This window comes from Zeus faber (assembly GCF_960531495.2).
Source record: "Zeus faber genome assembly, chromosome: 19".
Classification (NCBI taxonomy): domain Eukaryota; kingdom Metazoa; phylum Chordata; class Actinopteri; order Zeiformes; family Zeidae; genus Zeus; species Zeus faber.
The window spans coordinates 10,723,699-10,747,604 of NC_137206.1; the positions used below are offsets into that span (position 1 = coordinate 10,723,699).

At 39.7% G+C, this 23,906-nt stretch overlaps 2 protein-coding genes across 2 annotated transcripts in view; one reads left to right on the top strand and one right to left on the bottom strand.

Moving 5' to 3' along the window:
* Nucleotides 1-646: 646 nt before the first annotated feature.
* Nucleotides 647-22,227, top strand: nsmaf (neutral sphingomyelinase (N-SMase) activation associated factor). Its single transcript, XM_080020497.1, has 31 exons — nucleotides 647-801; nucleotides 2,241-2,318; nucleotides 2,408-2,486; nucleotides 2,588-2,649; nucleotides 2,964-3,000; nucleotides 3,216-3,266; nucleotides 4,049-4,120; nucleotides 4,813-4,860; nucleotides 5,190-5,242; nucleotides 7,560-7,689; nucleotides 7,786-7,857; nucleotides 8,709-8,817; nucleotides 8,898-9,074; nucleotides 9,308-9,387; nucleotides 9,955-10,045; nucleotides 10,203-10,266; nucleotides 11,571-11,622; nucleotides 11,710-11,830; nucleotides 12,677-12,808; nucleotides 12,932-12,974; nucleotides 14,183-14,349; nucleotides 15,525-15,636; nucleotides 15,781-15,839; nucleotides 16,902-16,969; nucleotides 17,389-17,456; nucleotides 17,558-17,681; nucleotides 17,789-17,872; nucleotides 18,463-18,613; nucleotides 19,190-19,292; nucleotides 20,262-20,371; nucleotides 20,876-22,227. The coding sequence occupies exons 1-31, from the start codon at nucleotides 764-766 to the stop codon at nucleotides 20,968-20,970; spliced, it is 2,730 nt and encodes a 909-aa protein (XP_079876623.1). The 5' UTR covers nucleotides 647-763; the 3' UTR covers nucleotides 20,971-22,227.
* A 1,499-nt stretch (nucleotides 22,228-23,726) lies between these two features.
* LOC307244798 (uncharacterized protein) overlaps nucleotides 23,727-23,906 on the bottom strand; it is a gene marked incomplete at both ends in the record, with an annotated part of 28,943 nt that continues 28,763 nt past the window's right edge. Inside the window, one exon of the mRNA XM_080020102.1 lies at nucleotides 23,727-23,853. Coding sequence (XP_079876228.1) covers nucleotides 23,727-23,853 — 127 coding nt within the window. The remainder of the gene's footprint in view (nucleotides 23,854-23,906) is intronic.

Here is a 23,906-nt window from a genome sequence, read left to right on the forward strand (position 1 = left end):
TATATAGAATAATGTATATACAGATATGTGCATTAAAGTGGCATGTGAATTAAAGTGGCATGTGAATGTGAATAGAGTGAGGTAGTTTTTTGGGATAATACAGCACAGTATACAACAGTACGGCGCAGCAACACGGCATCGCGAACAACCCTCAACGGTCACACAGTATGCGGTGCAGTATGCTACATATATGCATCACTTGCCCATATCTATTCAGATTATAACCTGAACGTTTGTGTCAAAGGCTCTACTTGACATTGCTTTTTATCAATGAACGAAAAAAGCGATATCGTTGTCTGTCGTGCATTTCTTGTGAATTTGATATTTCTTCTTTTAGTGTTTTTTTTTTAAATTATTATTAATTCCAAGATTCAAGATTCAAGATTCAAGATTTTTATTTGTCACATACATATACATACTTCCATACATATATGCAGTGAAATGTAAATAATTGTGAAATGTAAATAATTCCATTTATTTATTAACGTCCCCTTTTTTTTTTTTTTTTTTTTTTTTAATTGTATTTATTTATTTCATTCATAAATTGGTATTTTACTACTTTGGTTATGCCGGAATCTATCCATCAAAACGTTGCGTTCGTTGTCAAACGCAAACTCTCAAACTCTGCGCATATTTCTGAGCGATAAAGGGGGAAAGAAGCGGACCGTCCGGCCGGTCGGGTCACGTGTTTCCGGGCCAGCTTCCGTGTTGACAGGCGCCACGGTCTGAGCGGAGGCTGTGCCCAAGAGGATGGTGCGCCGCCATGGCCTTCTTAAAGACGACAGCACGGCCCAAAGAACGGTTTGTACGCCGACGACACGCGGCGCCTCCCCGCCCCGGCTCGGTTCGCCGACCGCCGGGGTTGAAGTGCGTCCAAAGGGTCACTCGAACGATCTGCTTGCGCCGTAATGACCGAGCAGCGGGCGGCGAGCTTGCGGGATGCTGGACCGTGTATGGTAGTGCGCAGTGGCCCGGGCACGTCCGTGGTAGTTTGCTTGAGTCTCTATGTCGGATATTTTCATAAAGATAAAAAATAGATAAACCATTATGAAGAAAGGTAGCAGCCTCGGTAAAAGAAAAAGTGGCGAATAAAAATAAAACAAACTTTCCAACATGGCACCTTCCTAAGATGGCTTGTTGTCGGTTAACTCCTTGGTTAAATTAGCCTGGTTGTTATCAAAATTAGAGAATGGATGACAACGGTTTAATCAGCTCTTATTATAATTAGCGAGGACGTCTGTTGACATATCTAGTTAGAAGTTGGACAATGTTTATATATAAAACATCTTACGTCAATTTAAGATTAGTAATTAGAATCCCAAAGGAAGCAGTATGAATGCTGCTGCTGCTGCTGCTGTTGTTGTTGTTGTTCTTACAGATCAACATTAAGAGTTGCAATCCTAAAGGAAAGTGTTGGCAAGCGATGGAAGCAGTACTGGAGTTAAGGCTTCAGCGCTTAAAAGTACACATACCCTGATCTAAAAGCCTGATCCACCCCAAATGCCTATCCGCATCCGACAGTCGGATCTTTCCACGTGGTGGCTTAGAAGTACTTGTCATGTCCATTGAGTCTGGAATACTTCATAATGTGCTACTGCCCATCCTTAAGGAACCTTCAACATAAAGAACATGACACATACACGAACATGTGTCATAACGTTTTCTTTTTGTGAGGTGCCCAAATTTAGCGTGGAATTTTACGGAACGTTTTTATGATTGCATTGAGGCAATTTGCCACGAAAATATAACATTTGAATCATAGCAGATTATTTTCTCTTACTAAAGTGACGGCTCTACGGGACTGAGCCATTGTTGACAAAAGGGATGGGGGGAGAGTTGATGTTTTATTCACCCCCGGAGGGAAATTGCAGTGTCACATCAGCTCACATAAAAAAAATAATGGGCAATAGTTATAAAGCAATAGAATAAAAAATATAACAAAGAAAATGGCAATATATGGAAAGATGTGAACATATACAATAAATGAAACATTTAACTGTAGACAATAAAAATATGGCAATATACAGTAAACCTTATTATAAACAACAAATTGAACCTAAAAATCGTTGTTATATTATGTCGCTATTTATTCTATTTCCCCCTTATAGATTTTCACTGAAGTTCTTTTCTTTTTTTCTTGGTTATGTTATATTGCTTAAATATAACACTGATTTGTTCTCTTTATTTATTCCATTTTCTTTTTATATGATATCGCTATTCATTCCAATTCCCCCTTATAGATTTTCGCTCTTGCTGCTGGACCTGGAGGAATACTATTTCGAACAGCACACGGCGCTGCAGATCACCACCAAGGACAGGTAGATAATGGGCACCCCAAAATGGGCATGGGGGAAATAACTACAAAACCACTTTGTATGAAACATTTTATTTGTATTTTTTTCATTAGAAACGTCAGAGGGTCATTTAAGGTGTGCTCCAAATCCATCATTTTCGATCCAGAAGACATCGCCGAGCCCATAATAAAGGTCTGTTTGAAACACTTTTCATTTTTTAAGCTGTACAGAAATGTTATATAATAATTATAACACTTATCGTCCTTGTGCCGCCTTCCCTCTCTCACCTGCAGATTCCGTTCAGAGATTTTAAGAAGATCGAAGTGGTGGCCAAAAAGGACAACCCTTTCAATGAGTGAGCGCCATCGGGTTTATCCACTCACGTTTATTCTAGCGACTGGTGGGCTGACTGGGAACTGGGTGGGAAGTCTCAAGTTTAACTTACAAAACCGTGACCCTCAACCAACTCCAGTGACGCCAATCGGAAAATCTGCGCTGGGAATCTTTCCTTCCCGGTTAAGCCATCGACTGTAATTTAGACTTGACACATAAATTTAGACACGGCCAGTTCGTCATAGATCCATGGTCTACATTGGTCATTCCGTGTTATGAAGCCTTTGATATCATTGGATTTTATAATTCACCTGATGATTATTTTCTTTTTTCCAGGACCAAGCCACCCACCATCTCCATTTTCTGTGGACAGGTGCGTTCTCAGTCATATTTTCACATTCATTTGACTTTAAACCTGCACAATGTTACTTTTAAATTTCTTAATTCTTACAAAGTTGCATAATGCAGGTTTAAATGATTAATCAGTGTTTCTCTTTCGAATCAATTAATTTGTATTTTGTAATCTTGTTTGATTTGCAACCGAATACCTTTCATTGTTCACTTTTACATATTAAAACGTAATTCCAGGTCTTTTACATCAAAGAAGGCAACGTCATAGCCCCCTACAGGATCGAAAGGGTAAGTCAGGATTTTCCAAACTATTGTTGTGTTTAGAAAATGTAAAATTATTAAAAATTTATAATTTTATGAATAATATTAATCCAGAATTTTAAAATGCCTTCCTGAGACGTTGCTTAATTTAAGATTAATTAGTTCCGGGCGGCGTTTTCATGGACACAGATTAGGCCGAATCTTAAACAAAATGACGCTTTTAATCTTGGTTTAAATTGTGTTTTTTAGTCATGCTTTATAATAGTCTCAGACTAAGCACTTTCTAGTCTAGAACTCATCAATCTTGAATGAAGCAAAGTTTCAGAAAGGCTTTTTTTTTTTTTTTAATTCCAGATGAATTTAAGTAGGATTAGTTTAGACCTGATTTAGATTAAACCCTGTCGTTGAAACTGCCCCCTGGACTAGGAAGTCCTAGACTAGGTAATGAAGGACCAGTCAGCTCCTTCTGTCTGGTTTAGGTGCTGGTCTTAGTCCAGATCAAGCTGGTCCACCTGGAGAGCCACGTCCATTCACCCAAAGATAAGCCTGCATCTGGCCAGCTTTAATTTAAACCTTCACTTTTGATCCAGATTAGCGCTAATCTTCCTTCTGGATATCAGACCTTTTTAACAAAAGACTAGGGCAAGTCTGAGACTATTTTTAAGCCATGACTGAGAAAGGCCATTTCATTGAGTCCAGATTAAAATTGGGATTTAGTTTTAAGATTAGGCCTAATCGTTATCCCTAATCGGTATGTGTGATATTCTCGCAAACTCTGAAAAGTGAAGACCTTCTTGTCTCTTCCGCAGGGAGAAAAGCAGTTTCGATTTCATCTGGAGGTGTGGGGCAAAACGGAAGACGTCGTCCAGACGTTGCTCCAGGTACGTGACGGGGGTGCTATAGAGTGAGGTAGAGGCGATGGAAACTCCAGCTGTCGCCAGGAAAACATTTCCCGTTAACCGCCCGGTGTCACGAGTAAGGCCCGGCTTGTTTGCGCTGTTGACTAAACCAACCCTTTAGGTGTTTTTTAATATGTATATGTACATGTACTAGTACAAGCACTGCTCCTTTATTTTCGTACCCGTTTTTTTGGCTTATACTTGACTCGTGCCTCATGTCTCTTTTTTTTATAATAATAGGGATGTGCTACTATCCACCGTATGTCAAAAAGACTGACAAATGCAACTGAGCTCGCCTTCCATTTGGACAGTAATACTAATATACTATAATATAATATAATATATAACATGCACATGGATTTTGTGACAAACAAATAAAGAGAGACCTTTTTCCCCGCACTGAAAATAATTGTTTTGTGTGAAGAAAATACAATTTTGATCCAAAATAAAATAAAAAAAAAAAAAAAGTATTCTTCTGTATTGATGTCAAAGTCGCAGGAAAAAAATAAACAAAACCATTGTGATGATAAATGATATTGCACATTTTTAGTGTGTTTATGCAGTGTTTGTTCTCTTTTTATAAAAATAGTTATTCAGGGTAATGATTTCACAAGGATACAGTCACGCCTTTAAGTATTTTTTTCTTATTCAGTGTTATGTTTAATTTTTTTCAGCTCCACAGGGCGTCCTGCCTGGAGAAGCTCGGCGACCAGACTTCAATGGTGAGTCTTCTAGTTATATAAATACACTTTTATATTATAAAAAAGTTATTACTTCATTTTGGTGTTGGACTAGTGACAAACCACGATAAAATTCTATCTATGAAATGAACTGCATCAACTTGGTCCTCGTTCCTCCATGTATCCAACTGAGAGTCACACAAAGCTTTAATTATGGACTTAATCCCACTGGGAAAGGCATTTTCATGACCTGGAATGTATCAAGAAATAATCTGTGAAAAAAAACTTTTCGTAACCATTTTATGACATTATATTACGATAATGTTAGTTCATTCTGATGTAGGATTTTTTATGGTTTTGCCTATTTCCAGATTGAAGCCAACTTACAATCACGACTGGCACGATCGTCATTTGACAAAAACAGGTATTTCTATTTATAGTCAAAATGTACTAGTACGTGTACCAAGGATGTTCAACGGTGAAATATTTAGCCCGTTTGAGAGTTATAATTATTCATTCAAGTTATGGTTCAGTGTGCTTGATAAGCAAAGGAAATTTATGGGCAGATAATTGTGTTTGACATGGGCAAATGGGACACAGAGAGCTATGAATCGCTATTAATCTTTCCATGAGTCATTCCATGAAAGCAGTTCCATTTGTGTCCAAAACATCTAATGAAGTCTACGGCTATGTTCACACTGCAAGCCTAAGTGCTCAATTTGGATTCATTGCTCAGATCCAATGCACGGTGCATTTTATTTTTTTTTTTTTCGTTCACAATAAGGAAATGTTAATAAAATACTTCTTCAATAAATACACAATGTGCGCCCCGATCGCTCCCTCAAGAGGGCACACACACACACACACACACACACACACACACACACACACACACACACACACACACACACACACACACACACACACACACACACAATTTCAGAGTTGGTGCTATTCATAAAACATCCGGGGCCAAAGCCCTGGATGCTCACCCCTAATGATGCCACTGCCTACCGGGCTACCGCTACAGGTACGTCAAAGCCACATAGCTAATTTTGTTACGTCTATTTAACCAATGAAATACCAGCTATTTATTCAACATCGCTTTCAATAATGTGTTAGACCACAAGTTTTAAGGGGACGTATACTTATACATAGCCTTTGTTTTAATTTATTTTTTATGTATGTATTTATTTATTTGTCACCATTACATAAAGTATAAAATAGGGATGATCTGAAAAGGAGGACAAATGAGCGCCCGGATCAAGGCTGCGCCAGTACGGTAATTAAAAACCGGACTGTTTGACCTTAAACAGGACGGACGGCCCTCCTAGCCCGGAAGCACCCATGGGATCGGCGACTTTCCCTTCACTGACTACCTCCATCGCAGCCGTCTTCCATGGTTGTTTTTACCAAACGTCACCCGCCGGCGCAAAACTGTGACGAATGTCGCTCTAGAATGACGTAAAAGTCTCATGGATTCTGAGTTGGCTGTTCAGACTGAGGTGATATTGCAAAGAACCGACCTGTATCCGATTCAGGACCACATATGAAAGTGAGCCAAATGCAAATTGAAAAGATCAGATTCCACGTGATTTGTGCTGTTCACACTGTCGAATGAACTAATGGAAAAAAAAATAAACAGAAACAGATCTGATTCACATGTGAGCAAAAAAAAAATCGGATTTGGGCTACTGCCTGCAGTGTGATTGTAGCCTATAAAAACACAATAATCTGCCAACATGTTTGCCAAGCTAAAAACGATTAATTTAAAGATCTTCAACATACTATATGAGGGAAATTGTAATTAAATTAATTAATAATGTTTTTAATAACTTATTCAAAGGACCACGGTTTATTTTCATGTCTGAGCCATCGAAGTTGCATTACAAATATTTGAGAATAAAAGATGTGTTACTACCATCACAATTTTGTTATTTTCAGAAGTAAATCTGTTTCCCCATCCACACAGTACATATTAATAAAATATAAAAACATTATTTTACATTAAAATATGATCATTAGTTGTGTCCCTCAGTTTTTCCCCTCTAAAACTAATAAACTTTTGCTTCAAGTGACGTCATAAAGAGGAAGTGATCCTCATTTAAGCGTTCAGAGGAGCTCAGCAGAGCTAAACAGTGCGTTTCTGGAAGTGAAAATCCCATTCGTATTCTGAATCAAGGTTTTGATTATTAGCCATGATGTCGAGAGTCACCACAAGCTATGAGAACAAAACGATGGTATATGCTCCTGTAGAAGCCACAAGTCTGCATATGACGATCAATCCTGTCTGAAGAAAACCATGTTTTATTCGCAATGTCATGGGGAAGTATTACACCACCCACAACCTTATAGTGTAACAGCGACGTCTTTGTGATTGGTTGAGCCACTGTTACCATGGAAATGTTACCGCGTCGCCAACGTCATGACATCGGCTCGAGAGTTCCTGTTACCACGGAACTCTATGATCGTTTACCACAGATCATAGAGTGATTTTTTTGGCCTCAATCGCCAATAATAAAAACAAAAAAAACGTTGTTTGAAGTAAGTTTTGGGGAAATGTTTTGGCTCATCACTGTGGCCAGGTACGGCACAAGGCCACTTTAACCTTTTTTTTTTAATTCCGTCTTTGCAACCACACTCTCCCATCTGACGCACCTATGACGGCACATATGCTGAAGGTGTTTTGAATGCCGGGAGCAAATTTTGGAGATATTCTAACACTCTGAATGCGATGGAAGCTTTCAGAGCGTGGCGGAAAAGCCTCACATGGAGTGCGAGGTGGAGATGGTCACGCCGCTGGTGTCCAACCCCGGCCATGTCTGCATCACGGATGAGAACCTCTACTTCCAGCCGCTCAACGGCTACCCGGTAATTTACATGTTCGTAAAAATATTTGAGTATTCATTTGAATTGTTTTTTTTAAAGTGCAGCTGTAATCGTATTTGTCGCTTCTGTTTTTTTTAGGAACAGGTTATTCAAATCAAACTCCACAAAATCAGAAGAATCTACAAAAGGAGGCACGGGCTCAGGCCGCTGGTGAGTGCAAAACTCAATTCTAAATTTGAGGTGAAACCGTGTTTGTGGCACGGTGGCACAAACACCTGATAATCCACCTGAGCACGGTTGGCACCGTGCTAAGGTGGATTATCTCCCGATGAGGGGCATTTCTGTGTGAAGTTTGGAAGGACCCCCATTTAAAAACATGCACAACACTTTTCCTGTCCTGTCCCATGACACGTTGGTCATCACCACTCCCTGTGGTGATGACCACAGGGAGTGTTCCCGTGTTCGTGGCTCTTCTTCCCTAGGGGGCATCTGTTTTATTACACCATTATAGGCTGTAATTCACTATTATTACACATTATCAAACAATTATTACACTATTGTAGGCTATTATTACACTATTATTATTGTTACATTATCACACTGTTAGTACACTATTATTAACATTATAGGCAATTGTACACTATTGTCATGCAGTTATTACACTAGCATTAACATTTTAGGCTATAATACAATATTATGTCACTATTGCACCTTGTGTCGATTACGCACATTTTGGTATTTTTTTGTATTTTTAGAGCTTATAGAGCTTATTGTGCGTAATCACCGGGTGTCATGACATTTCACTGCATATATGTATGACCGTATGTATATGTATGTGACAAATAATCTCTTGAACTTGAACTTGACCTTGAACTACTGTAGGCTTATAAAATGAGAATAAAAGCCAATTTATACTTCATAACCGTGACATCCTTAACAGGAAGTGATGTAGAAGTGCATCTGCCAGTCAATCCATAGTGCAGCTTTAATCCATTTACCCCATCTATTCTATTAATATGATAAAGTAACGTGTGCCTGTGTCTGCGTGCGTGTTCCCCCAGGGTCTGGAGGTGTTCTGCACCGAGAACGACTCCTGCTCTGACATCTACCTGAAGTTCTACAACACGGCGGACAGGGACGAAATCTACTACTACATCGCCACGTTCCTGGGTCAGTCACCGCAGGATCTCATGCGATTCACGCGGACGTGTGTGACGACAAACAATAACAAAGATGTTTTTGTTTGTCAGAGAACCACGTGACGGAGCACACGGCGGAGAGCTACATGCTGCAGTGGCAGCGCGGGCACCTCAGCAACTACCAGTACCTGCTGCACCTCAACAACCTGGCCGACCGCAGCTGCAACGACCTGTCGCAGTATCCCATCTTCCCCTGGGTGCTCGCCGACTACACCAGCACGCACCTCGGTGGGGGAACCACAGCTTGAAAATCGAGCTTTTTTGTGAACGTCCTGATAGAAATAAATAAACAGCGCAATCGGTATTTACTCAAAACCGAATAAGCGTTCTTCTGTGCATGTACATACTGTATATTCAATATTTAGTATTTGCCTTGATATTAAAAGCTGGTAAATTGGGTTTACTGTTTTTGAATTTATTTCTTTGTCAACTAATAAAGTGGTCTCTGTTTCGTGTCCTAGATTTGACAAATTCCTCCACATTCCGAGACTTGAGCAAACCCATCGGCGCGCTGAACAAAGAGCGACTGGACCGGCTGCTGGTGAGACGTACTCATATGTAAATCTGCTTAAAAAATAAAATAAAATAAAGTTTGAAATAATAATTATTTCTCAGGTTGGACCCGGACAGAAAGAAATTAAGTTTGGTCATTTACAAGAGAATAATAATAAGAACAAAAAAAAGAAATTATTATTTGAATTAAAAATAAATAATAATAAATATAGCTGCAGGCAGCAATACATGGGGTCCAGTTTAGTTGGGTTTGGTCTGTATTACAGTTTTCTGTGAAACGCAGTACAAGTTACAATTTTTCAAGTTTATTTGTATCGCACACTTCATGCAGGGGTTGCAACTCAAAAGTGCTTCACAGAAAACAAAACAAAGAAATTAAAGATAAAAATAAATAAATACAGATGTGAAAAATGCGTGCACAAAGTTAAACATTAATAGATAATAAAAGACAGCATTTGTGTCAAAAAATGAATGAATAAATGAGCTATACAATTAAATCATAATTTAGCCAGTATAATTTCACATTATAAGTTCAAAAATGATAATTATTCACTGGTTTTTATTCTATTAATAGCTGTTTTCCTCCCGCTCGCAGGCACGCTACCGGGGAATGCCCGAACCTCGTTTCATGTATGGAAGCCATTACTCCTCCCCGGGCTACGTCCTGTTCTACCTGGTCCGAGAGGGTGTGTCTGCCGTCTCCCTTCAGCTCTATACTGGACAACTTTATTTATCCAACACACTACGTAGAGAACATAGTACACAACCTGTATTACTGTACTTTTACTACTTTTATTTTGGGACTACCAAGTATTCACCCTCTCTGCCCCCACCTCCCTGCAGCTCCGGAGCACATGCTGTGTTTACAGACCGGTCGCTATGACAACGCAGACAGGATGTTTAACAGGTAAATGTCAGTTCCACTGATCAACATGAATCACCAGGGACTGATTGCAGGTCCCATTTATCTCTTAACCCCTCCACCCCAAAGTGTCCTCCTTTTTGGTGTTATGGATATGGCCGCCCTAGTTAGGAACGAGGCACGGGGATGCAATGATTGTGGGATACAGGTGCAAATTGGCGGAGATGAACGACCAACACGCAACATACTCATCGTGTGGCCGCAAACACTTAGACCGCTACGGTATAGGCTTTAGACATTATCGCCAATGTTCTATTACCGTAATACCTTCTTGCCATAAAAACATTTTCCATGATACCTGAAAGTGGGTGGACCAGAGGATGGATGGATAGATAGATAGATGGATCGGTAGGTAGGTAGGTAGGTAGGTAGATGTGTACAGTAGATAGAGAGATAGATAGATAGATAGATAGATAGATACATACTTTATTCATCCCCGGAGAGAAATTGTGATTTTATAGCAGCTCACATCTAAAACAACAGGCAATAGTTATATTAACAAATAATATAATATGGATATGCAGGTAATGAAAAAAATATAACAATAGAAAATAAACCTAAAAACAAACAACATAAAATTGAAATAATTTGTACTATACAAGGAAACTTAAAAGATTAACAATAAAAATATAAATGTACAATAAACAATACAAATGAACTTAAAAAGAAACAAACCTACAAAAAACCCTGAAATAAACAATACCAAACAATAAATAAGATACATTTGGCAATGTACAATAAACTTAAAAAATGAACAATGAAAATAAACATTTTGTCATTTAGCAGACATTTTGTCATTTAGCAGACGCTTTTATCCAAAGCGACTTACAATTGTTCAACCACCGACGGACGCAGCCATCAGGAGCAATTAGGGGTTAAGTGTCTTGCTCAAGGACACTACAGCATGCTAGCAGGAGGAGCCTGGGATCGAACCAGCAACCTTTAGATCACTAGACCACCAACTCTACCGCCTGAGCTACCATCCCCATAAACCTGAAAAGAATAATAAAAATAAAATCCAGCAGCTCACATTAAAAAAAAAACATAGGCAAAAGTAAAACATTGTGAGAATGGGAACTTTATTAAAAAAAAAAAAGAAACAGGAGAATTGCCAATATATAAATCAAAAAATGTACTAATAGAAAATAATGCCAATATCTAATAAAACAAAACCATTAGCAATAAAAACAAATAAAATAATGAATAAGAGAAATGTGGTTATATGCATTCAACCTACAAAATATGTTTCAATACAATTTTATCAATGTGTGTCATTTATATTCCCACAGCATCTGTGAAACGTGGAGGAACTGTTTAGAGGGTGCGACCGACTTCAAAGAGGTAAAGGGAAACACGTTTTGTGTGTGGAGATGTGATTCCCGCTGTGTGTTTAACTTTTGGTTTAAAATTTTTTACCTGAATCTGCAGTTGATTCCGGAGTTTTACGGAAACGACGCGAGCTTCCTGGAAAACAAGCTGAATATCGATTTGGGGAGACGGCAGAACGGAAGCTTTGTGGGCGACGTCATCCTCCCGCCGTGGGCCTCAGGTTTGGAAATACAGCATAATAATCTTGTTTAATGGTGTAAATTACAAATAAGGTTGTTTAAAGAGATACATGGATTTTTATTTCGTAAAATAAATGTATTTTGTTTATTTACATCTGTCTATTAAGTTGGAAAAAAACGTAAAGCTTCGTGGTATCCGACGGTCAGATCCTCCATCTAGTGGCCGTCACACGAACTGCTTGAGTTTCGCGTCACAAAATATTGTCAGGCAAAGCGGGAGAGCTCGTTTTTCCAGGACAACACCGAGTCGTTTGATCAGCGGGACGTTTGCCATGGTCCGTGAACAAGAGTTTCATACTCTTTATATGGTGTTTGCGGGGTGCGAAAAAAAAGACTCACACATTTAGAAAATCGATTTATTGATAGTTTATATGGTGACATCCAAGGTTAAGCCACAAAAAATGTTTGGAAAGAAGTGGTTTCAAATTGAGCACACTTTATAGGGATTTTTTTCTATTTAACATGCATCTTAACATCTAGTTCATTATAATGATTATTCATTTGGACGCAAAGAAAAAGAGCCGCATGGCATTGACCCTAATGTTTATATTGGTTATATGTTATTTATATATAGACCATCAGACCATTCTTAACAATGACTTTGTTAAGGTTTCAGTGCTTGGTTCCTTTGACAAAAGTGAAGAATTTGTGGGGGGGTTTTCGGATAGAGGTGGAAAATTCCAGGCCCAGAAAGAAAAAAGTCCTGCCCTGTTTTTGCTCCAGCCCTGCACCGAGCCATGAGCTGGGTCGAGGCTGGTCAGCCAAATCCACACGGGATCCGCGGGATTTTTCATCACCTTTCCATATCCATGTACATCACTTTTCAGACGCCAGTGAGTTCCTCCAGAAGCACAAGACGGCGTTGGAGAGCCAGTACGTGTCGGAGCACCTCCACGAGTGGATCGACCTGGTATTCGGCTTCAAGCAGAGAGGCTGCGAAGCCGTGGCGGCCCACAACGGTGAATCGGCCGCAAAAAAAAAAGAAAATCCTCGTCCTGAGACCCCCGAAGAAACCTGGTGACCAAACCTCTGTTGTGCAGAGGAGACTCAAGAGTTCATCTTGTTTTTTGTTCCTTCCCCAGTGTTCCACCCACTCACCTACGAAGGCGGCGTCGACTGCGACAGGTTGGAGACGATATTAAGAAAAATGGAGGAAATTGATATTAAGTGTTATTTCCAAGCTGGGATGTGTATGCAGTACACCAAAATAACTGTGATTCATTTTTTCCAACTAAAGTTTGAGACCAAAGAGAAACTAAAGAGACTAAAGCTCGCTTTACATCGAACGCGTGATCGTATCCAACAGTGGGATTTCCCCCCCTAGCGGCTGCCACTGAACTGCATCTAAGTTTGGCATCACAAAATACAGCTTGTCTTGTTTTTTTTCCCGTTACAACAGCGAGTACTTTGTCCAGCCGGACAGTTACCTTGCTCCTGAATGAGAGTTGAACATTTATTTTATGTAGTGTTTGCACAAGTGTGGGAAAAAACCCCCAAAAAATCAACCAAACACACAACAAGCTAATTTAAAAATAGATTTATTGATAGTGGATACGGTGACATCCAATTCATCTGCAGCTTTACTCAGTCCATTCACACAATTCCAAAACTGAGAGAGAAGGTACTTACTGCATATTTCCAAGGCCCCACATACATGGGTGGATAAACAAGCAGCAGTAAATAAAATAAAACATCTGTTACAGTTTATATAATAACCGAGTTAAAGGATAGCAGAATGAATGAAGGACTTAAGAGTAAGGGTTTGTTCTCCTACGGGAGCATCGTAACACCGGCTTGAGGGCGTTCCGGTGAATTCACGCGACAGAACCAGGTCACATTGGCTGATAATTAGGTTTTGTTTCTGGGCCGCCTGTTTCTCCCAGAGCAAGTGTCTGTTTGCGCCAATGTTAACGTTAGTAACGTCATTATTCTGAAATGCATGACTTATTTATGTCGTTTAAAGCCCAGTTCCGTTTAAAAAGCTCGTCCCGGTGTGTCGGACAAACGCGAAAATTCGGCACCGCAAGGCGTGCGGAATCCGACTCGCCATAGGGATGCGAAACCCAGACGCAGTTCACCCCGACGACCACTAGGGCGAGGATCGGGACCGTTGGCTACGATGACTAGTTTTTTGACTAGACAAGTTTTTAACATGGAGACAACTGCCTCACATGGTTTACAATATAGATATTCAGATGTCTTGATATGATCTTTAAACAAACATAATAAATAACTATGAACTTAGTTACTGTAATTAAAATTGCAAGCACAAGGAATTAATTAGAATATCGGTGACTTTTATTTTATAATCGTCTCTTAATCACTGTCGTCAGCATCGAGGACGCCGACCAGAGGATCGCCATGCTGACCCAGATCCTGGAGTTTGGCCAGACCCCCAAGCAGCTGTTCAGCAGCCCGCACCCCCAGAGGATCACGCCCAGGTTCCACAGCATGACGCAGAGCCCCAGTGCCGCCTCGCGGCTCAGTGACTCGTCCTCAGGTAGAGAACTCCCGCGTCGCAGTGTTGTCGTGAAGCAGAGTGTGATTTACTTTGGAGGAATAATGATTGTACGATAGCACGTCATGCCCCACATATTCCACAATTCTGGTATCAGCTAGTGTCGTAATAGTTGAATTTAAATGTATAGGGCGGGAAATTACCCTCACAAGAGTTTTTTATTTTTATTTTGCTTTATTAATCCCTGTGGGAAATTCAGAATTTATTTATTTGTTTTTTATTAGTATATCACTATAATTCTTATATTACTTATATTAATATTAAGATGACATTCTTATTATTTTATTATTATATCACCATTTTTCTTGTTATTATTTTATTTTTATTTTTATAATTTTTTTTTGAGAATTTCTAAGTTTAATTCAGACCTGCCAACCTGCATGCATTTTGTGTACCAGCTACAAAATATGCAGGTACAAAATGCCAGCTGAAACTACACAAAATATATGTATTTATGTATGTATGTATGTATGTGTGTGTGTGTGTGTGTGTGTGTGTGTGTGTGTGTGTGTGTGTGTGTGTGTGTGTGTGTGTGTGTGTGTGTGTGTGTGTGTGTGTGTGTGTGTGTGTGTGTGTGTGTGTGTGTGTGTGTGTATATATCGTGAAAATGCTCCGATACTCGAAACACGATACCAATGTAATGTAACGTAGTTGTGTAGTTGATGTTCAAAAATGAAAACGAAAGAAAGAAAATGTCTGCTGTTTGGAGGAACTTCAAGGTAAACAAAGAAGATTAGATCAATTATTTATCACCTGACAATATTCTAACATTGTGCAGACTGCGTGTCTATCACTGTCACAGCGGAGCTCAGTGTGAATAACTGATGGAGTCATTGAGCTGCAGTCACTCAAAACGCCACGGAGGCTCCCTGTTACACTGTTGTGGTGCTCAAAATGTTTTCCCAAGGTTGGCGGGTCTGTTAAATAAGGAAACACACCATCACTTTTAATTGTTGAAGCACCAATTAGCATCAATAGTAATAATGAAATAGCATCAATGAAATAGCAATCATTCAAAAGAAAACTTTTGAAAACGTTTTTTTTAAGCCAAAACGTATTTTTACTCACGAACCTCATTATAAAATCACTCTGCAGTTTGCCTTTTATTCAGTCATTCATCTTTAATTTAAACGTAGCGGGTTGTCACTGTTTGGCAGCTTCTCCCAGCGAGGACTCGTCCTTCGAGGACCTGACGGAGGAGAGCAGGAAGCTGTCCTGGGCCGGGATGGGCCAACTGCAGGCTCAGTGCAGCCACAGGATCCACAAAGAGTGAGTCTGGAGACAATAATAACAATAATAATAATCCCTCGATCTTTTTTAAATTTTATAATAATCCAAAGTATTTAAGCGGGTGATGTTTTTTTTTTTTTTAAATCGCATGTATGTTTAACACCTCTTTCACAACGCTCGCAGGGCTGTCACTGGTATCGCCGTGACTCGAGACGGAGGGTCCATTTTCTCCACATCGCAAGGTTGCGCAAGTGTTTTTCATTATTTCTCGTAAATGTATTTGACGGAAACTTTTTCCTCCATAAATCCCAGAGTTTAATCGGTAGCAAAAAGAAAAAGGTGGGGCTTAGCTATTGATGAATGACCTCACTTCCTGTTGGGCTTCCTTCCTTCCTCCACTGCGTTTCCTGGTGTTGCAATAGGGATAAATTAGGCAGCAAGTAAACAGTCAGTTATTGAAGCTGATGTGTTGGAAACAGGAAAATGGACAAGCGTAAGGACTTTGACAAGGGCCAGATTGTGATGGCTAGACAACTGAGTCAGAGCATCAAACGACAGGTCTTGTGTGGTGTTACCAGTATGCAGTGGTTAGTACCTACCAAGGGTGGTTCAAGGAAGGACAAGGGTCCTGGGTGCCCATGAGCTCATTGATGAACGTGGGGAGCAGGCTCGCCTGTCTGGTTCGATCCCATAGAAGAGCTTCTGTAGCACAAATTGCTGAAAAAGTTCATGCTGCTTTGATAGAAAGGTGTCAGAACACACAGTGCATCACAGCTTGCTGCGTATGGGGCTGTGTAGCCACAGACCAGTCAGAGTGTCCATGACCCCTGTCCACTGCCGAAAACACCTACAATGGGCACGTTGTAGTGTGTGTGTGTGTGTGTGTATCTGTGTGCGTGTCTGTCTGTGTCTATGTCTGTGTGTCTGTGTGTCTGTGTGTCTGTGTGTGTGTGTGTGTGTGTTCAGGTTGTCACCACTCCGTGTGTGTGTGTCTGTGTGTGTGTGTGTGTGTGTGTGTGTGTGTGTGTGTGTGTGTTCAGGTTGTCACCACTCCCTGTCTGTGTGTGTGTGTGTGTGTGTGTGTGTGTGCGTGTGTGCGTGCGTGCGTGCGTGCGTGCGTGCGTGCGTGTGCGCGCGCGCGCATTTAACCTTTGAGATTGAATAAAACAATGACTCTTATATTATTATTATTATATCGAAGAAATATCTCCAAATAATGACGGAAAAATTGCCCAAAAGAAAAGAGGCATGAGTGGGTTCAATTTTTTACAAATGATGTTGAAATCTTTTTTTCTCTTTTTTAGATTCAACTCTCAAAATGTTCTCCAAAGAATTGAAGGACTTCCAGAGAAGCATGTCTTTCTCCAACATGGTGCGCTGCGACCGTTCTCACCCTGACTAACCTGGACATTTCCTGTAAACTGAGATACAATGACACCCACTATTTTAATGTGTTTTGTTGCTTACTGTTCATTTTTAGGAGTATTTTTCTTGCTTCTTATTTACTTGAAGGCGCATAAGTATTTTCTGTGTTAATTGTTAGCGACTATTTATTATATGTCGTCTTTTTTCTATTTTTTAGTTCGTTTTATGTTTATTGCCAAATGTTTCTTCATTCTTGTTTATTTTAAGTTTATTTTTTGATTATTGTTCATTTTTAGGTTTACTGCATATTTCCATTTTTTTCTATTTGTATCCTATTTTATCCTGTTATTCTTATTGCCTATTGTTTTTGATGTGAGCTCTATCTGTCTGTCTGTCTGTCTGTCTGTCTGTCTGTCTGTCTTTTAGGCCTTGTCATCCTGCTTGATGTTGCCAGATGATAAGACTGTTGTGTGTTCTTCCTGGGACAACAATGTGTACGTAGACACATTTACACTATTAATGTGTACTATAACTTTACACTATAACTTTCCTCCGGCTTCTACAATTTGTTTTTCTATTTCTTTTCTCCCTCTAGCTACTTCTACTCCATTCCCTATGGCCGACGGCAGGACACGCTGATGGGCCACGACGACGCCGTCAGCCAGATGTGTTGGCACGACAGCCGGCTCTACACGGCGTCCTGGGATTCCACCGTGAAGGTAGGAACCCCGACGCTCCGTCCCAGTAAACGGGCGTCACCTTCCACTGATTAAAACTGGAGCGGTGGTCAACACAACACCTGTACCGCTCTGTGTCCGTGTCCAAGGTCTGGCAGCATGCGCCCGGTGGAGGAGCCAACCGCAAGAGGTCTTCACTACATCTGCTGTCGGAGTTCGAACACGACGCAGGGGTGTGTGAGTGTGTGAGTGTGTGAGTGTGCGTGTGTATAAAGATATATATGTTTATTTACTGTGTGTGTGTGTGTGTGTGTGTGTGTGTGTGTGTGTGTGTGTGTGTGTGTGTGTGTGTGTGTGTGTGTGTGTGTGTGTGTGTGTGTTTATATGTGTGTGTGTGTTTATATGTTTATATATGTGTGTGTGTGTATATATACAGTATGTATGTGTGTGTATATATATATATATATATATATATATATATATATATATATATATATATATATATATATATATATGTATGTTTATGTGTGTGTGTGTAAAGATATATATGTTTATTTACTGTGTGTGTTTATGTGTGTGTGTGTATATATATGTCTGTGTGTGTGTGTATATGTGTATATATATGTGTGTGTATAAAGATTTATATGTTTATTTACTGTGTGTGTGTGTGTCTGTGTGTGCACGTGCGTATATGGAAACTTTGCATTTGCTATGTACGGCCCTGTGCTAGGCATACTAGTTATAAAATCAAGATTCTGTCTCAATGTATTTTTTTATTCAGTAAGTAGCATCCGGGACTAAATAGATCATAATCCATTCCTAGGTGAACACCATCGGACTGAATCCAGCGGGCACCCTGCTGGTCACAGGGTGTAAAGACGGAGCCGTCACCGTGTGGGACACGGACAGCTGCAGGTTACTGCAGCAGGTCCAGTGCCACTCGGGGACCATCCACCACATCGCCTTCAGCTCTGGTACGTAGGCGGCTCCGCCTGACGTCTGCCGCTCCGCCAAACACGAACAGTGAAAAACTTTGAGGGGTAATTTTTCGATCCAGTTCTTATCAAATTAGTTAGCTACCATCGTTTGTAACGTTCACAGTACGACCTCGTTGAAGGCTTTTACTGTTGAGAAACTTACCACTCTGCTGCAGCTTCTCACTGTGCTTCCATGAAGTTCAATGGGGCAAACTTTTATATATATATATATAAAAATTAATTGTCCTTTTCGAAAACGGATGCGCATCTAATCGGGTTCTTCAGGGTTTTGACTCTTTTGCACTGTGCAAATGGTCTCTTTTGGCTTCCTCTGCACTAACGTAAGAGACTAGAAACAGGTAATTGTGCCTACTTACAATCGACTGTAACCAAACAATGGTTTTAACTAAAATATGACAAATATGCGCAATGTTACTATTATTTATAACATTATCATGATCATGATCATGATCATCATGATCCTGACATGGCAAACGCAGCAGGCACAGACATGCCTGATGGTCCCTGGAAAACAAGCAAAAAACAAAGCGGAACGTTCCCTCTCCTCCTCAGACAGCAGACACATACTGAGCACGGGAGCCGACCGCTGCCTGAAGGTCATCGACGTCCAGACGGGGATGATGATCTCCTCTGTGAAGGCCGAGGATGAGCAGAGGTGAGACGGCTCCTCGCTTCGCCCCCTCTTGAAATACTTGCTTTTCTATCAGTGGAGATGGAAGACGCAGCTGTGCATGTACAGTACACACTTAACCTGCCTGTAACAAACAGCCATGCACAATGTGTAGCGCAAAATCAGGTGACACAAATATATTATTTAGCTCCGTGACAAAAAGTGAGAAGCGCCCAATAAATGCAACCACTCTCGTGTGTCTGTGTGTGTCTGTGTGTGTCTGTGTGTGTGTGTGTGTGTGTGTGTGTGTGTGTGTATTTATTAATATATATATATTTTTTTATTTTGTTTAAAAAAAAAAAAAAATAGAAAAATGTTTTAAAAAGATAATGATGTAAACCATAAAAAAAATATATTTTGCTATGCCAGCCACACTGCTGCGGCTGCTTTCCTTGTAATTCCTCCGCGGACCCCTAGCGGGCTCTGGACCCACGTCAGAAGGGTTTTGATTGAATTGAGTCTTGTTTCAAGTTTATATCTTGTGTATGTATATGTAAAAACAAACAAACTATATATGTGTATATATGTGTGTATATATATATATATATATATATATATATATATATATATATATACAGTATATACACACACGTACTCCTCACTTAAGGACCTGCCTGTTTAACGACCATGACAATACCAGGGCCTCTCAGCATCAACCATCTCATCGTGCATCACCTTTTATAAACTATATATACACTATAAATACTATATATACACTATATACCTTATATATATATATATACTATACACACTATACAAACTATATATACACTATACTGTATACCTTATATATATATATATATATATATATTTATATACTATATATACACTATATATACTACATACATTACACAAATTATATAGACGCTATATATACGCTATATACAATATTCATACTATATATACACTATATATACACTATAACACTAGTACACTATTCTATCAACACCACAGGTGTTTCTGCTGGGATGGCAGCACGGTGCTGTCTGGAGCTCAGTCTGGCGACCTCCTGCTCTGGGATCTGCTCAGCAACACCGTGACCAAGAGAATCCAGGGCCATTCAGGTAAATGGGCAAAAATTATTATTTCCTAATTTAGTTTTTTAATAAATTGGTTTTGACTTACCCCAATTATTATGCTGGATATTGTTTTGAATCATGAACATTTAATGCAGCCCTTTCTGAACTCACACGTAGTGTTGTGACCGGTTCCTACTCCTCTGTTTCATCTACTTTTGCCGCCTGTTGTAACAGTTGTATCATTTTCCTGATCGGCTGCAAATATTTGATTGTTATATTTTTTTAGCTTCATTATTTCTCCCGATACTTGTGGCAAAAGTGCATTCGGTAGCGGCCGCTCTATGACCCAACTCGCCCTACACCGCGACCCTCCATGAGGACGTGGGCCCTAGTTTGAAAAACAACAGACATCTGACGTTTACGGTGCAGCTCTTGACCCTCCGCCACAGTTGTTGTTAAGATTCCACAGTTGAGCGTGAGTGATGGAGGTCGCGGTGCAGTATCAAAAATGGCCACCGTGACGGGGTTTCCCTCCCCTGTCCCCGACAGGGCCGGTCACGGCGATGTGGATGAACGAGCAGTGCTCCACGGTGATCACCGGCGGCGAGGACAGACAGATCATCCTCTGGAAGGCCACGGGTTGAAAAAAAACAAAAAAAAAAAACTCCCCGTCCAAAAAAAGAAAAAAAGCCCGGAAAGAGTTACCACCACCACCACCACCACCACCACCACCACCACCACCACCACAACCCCAAATACCTAAAACCTCAGAAACCACAAAAGAAGTCGACGATGCGTTTTCAGGTGTTTGTTTTAAAAACGGGTTGGGATTTACCGCAGGATTTTATTTTTTTGTTCTTATTTCCCCTTCTCAGGCACTTTCGGTGGCTGTCGTCCATCGATTCACTACTTTTTTTCTCCCCTTCAGTATTATTTTACGATTTATTTTTTTATTTTTATTTTATTTTTTTTTTACAAAACGTCCAACCGACAATTCAAAATCTTATTGTAGACGCGTCATATAATCTCATGCATCTGGTTGTCGTGGATTCCATGAAAGATGGTGTTGGAACGGTTCGTCTATGACGTTCAGAAAATGTCACCGCTTTGCTTTAAGCAGACGACATCTCATCTCATTATCGCAATATCGATAGTATTGCTGCAGGACGGATCGCAGCGCGTCACCAAAGAAAAACCGTTGCAAACATTTCGAATGCATTGTCGGATATTTATGGCAAATAAAACAAAACAACTTTTGCTAGTTCCTGATTTTTAAACGTGTATGCGCAGATCAGGTTTATGAATACGAGTGTTGTTTTTATCTCGCATGTAACAGCTGTTTGTTTGTTTGTTTGTTTTTTATTTGGCTAACGTGTTAAATGTAATATTACATCCAAAATTACTACCTAAGTTACAAAAGTACCAATGTGTTACGAAGCAGAAAATGTCAAAGCTCAGTAGCTTGTTGGGTGGATCCTTGCAGCGTAGCAACATAGTTAATAAGGATCTTTGGCAATCGAAGTGAAGATGATAAAAACAAAAATAAAAACACATACCCAATCTTATAACAAACTCGTAACTAATGCTAACATAACTCACAGTCAGAGGAAGTGGAGAATAAAGCAGTGCAAACGCCACATATACCCGTCCTTCTTGTACAATGACAATAAAAAATACATTATATTCTATTCAAAACAAAGTATACTACTACTATTATACATAAATAATGATCTATCTCCCAGATCGATTTATTTTCATTCGGATGTGTTGGATTATTTTTTTTTTATTATTACTCATATTCTTGTTGGTGGCTTATATTTCCAAATGTCAGATTTGTCTATGTTGGGGCAAATATTCCTTTTATTTTTTATTTTTGTTGAACTTAAACTGTCTATACACTGCCTTTTTGTTTGGTGTCTTTTGTGGCGTTCTCCTGGTTGAAGGATATGCGTTATAAGCACAACACCGACAACTGCAAAATGAGCAATGCGGCTACGGTAAGCAGAAGCAAAACAATAACAACTCAAACGATAATCAAATATACAGGGTTCATCACAAAATAAAATTCAAGGACCAACCTTTTCAAGCACGATTTTTTTTTTTTTCCCCATTTTCAAGGACTTCGCATTAAATAAATATGTGGTATTCCAATATTTTACATTTCCGGGGATGAAATTCAAGCGCCTCAAAGACCCGGCAGGAACCCTGAATATATCGTCTTCCCTCCCTTCACGGTGCCAACCCTGCCCGTCACATTTGATCGGAATCCTCACGGTGTCTTCTGTTCGCAGGCAGAAAGACTTACAGATTGAAAATATTTGTTCTGTTAAATAACTGAAAACAGCCATCATTTCACATCACCCGAACAAGCTGTTCCCACGTCAGCAGAGTCACAACACAGTCAAGAGTCAATAGATTTAATATGAAAAATAAGGTTCAATTGAGAATAAAGAAGGTTTTCACAGGTATCAACACGAAGACAAGCCTCAAATACGGCCGCCGTAGAAACCATGCTCCTGCAGGAGCCGTTCAGACTTGGTAGAAAAGCCTTTTGCTCTTTCTAACTTGTGATACGAGGACATGATGGGATGTGGGATCACACAGCGCGTAGATTAAATATCAAGAGGAAATACATCATATTTAACTTGATGCTGGATGGTAAAAAAAAAAATGCATAAGCTTGACGATGCCGAGCAGCGTGGAACGCTACATCCTCAGGACGTCGGCTTTGTCTGGACGTAGACGGAGGAAAGAGACGTTGAGGAGATTAGATTGAGGACTGTTGTAAGATGATGAAATAAAAGATAAAAATTTACTTTGCTTTCCTATAATAAACTGCCACGAAGTTTAACATTTAACTACTGGATTATAATTAGTATAGTTTATATCAAACCATATAACTACAAGTGTGTGTGTGTGTGTGTGCGTGTGTGCGTGTGTGCGTGTGTGTGTGTGTGTGTATATATATACACACACATACTTTATATATAGAGTAAAGAATTGAAAAAAATATACAATATCTTAAATATATATATATAGTGTAAAACATTACTTATTGTAAATAAGTGATAATAATCTAAATGTATTATTATGAACAATATTTCAAGATTCGAGAGGTTACAAGAATTAATAATATTACTTATTACAGCAATAAATAAATATATATTCATACATACTGTAATTATATTTATATATATATATATTTATCGTATACATTATGACATCAAACATATTTTATATATTTTAAAGAACAATTTGATCAATTTGATGAGATTAAATATTTTGCTGTGGACCCCCTGCAATTCCTGTGAGGAACCCCTAGGGGGCACCTCGGTTCGGGAGCCCTTGAGTTAAACACATAATCGGCGTCACCGTGAGGCGTTACCTTGACTTGACTTGTTCAAGACTTTCTCCCCAAAGCCTGAAGGATCCCTAACAACTTGGGTTGGGCCCCAAACTGAGCCAGACCCTTCTTCCTGTCCTCGTCGGCTTTGGTGACAACAGGACCCTTAGCTTTCATCAGCTTCCTTGACACACACACACACACACACACACACACACACACACACCTCAATAGACT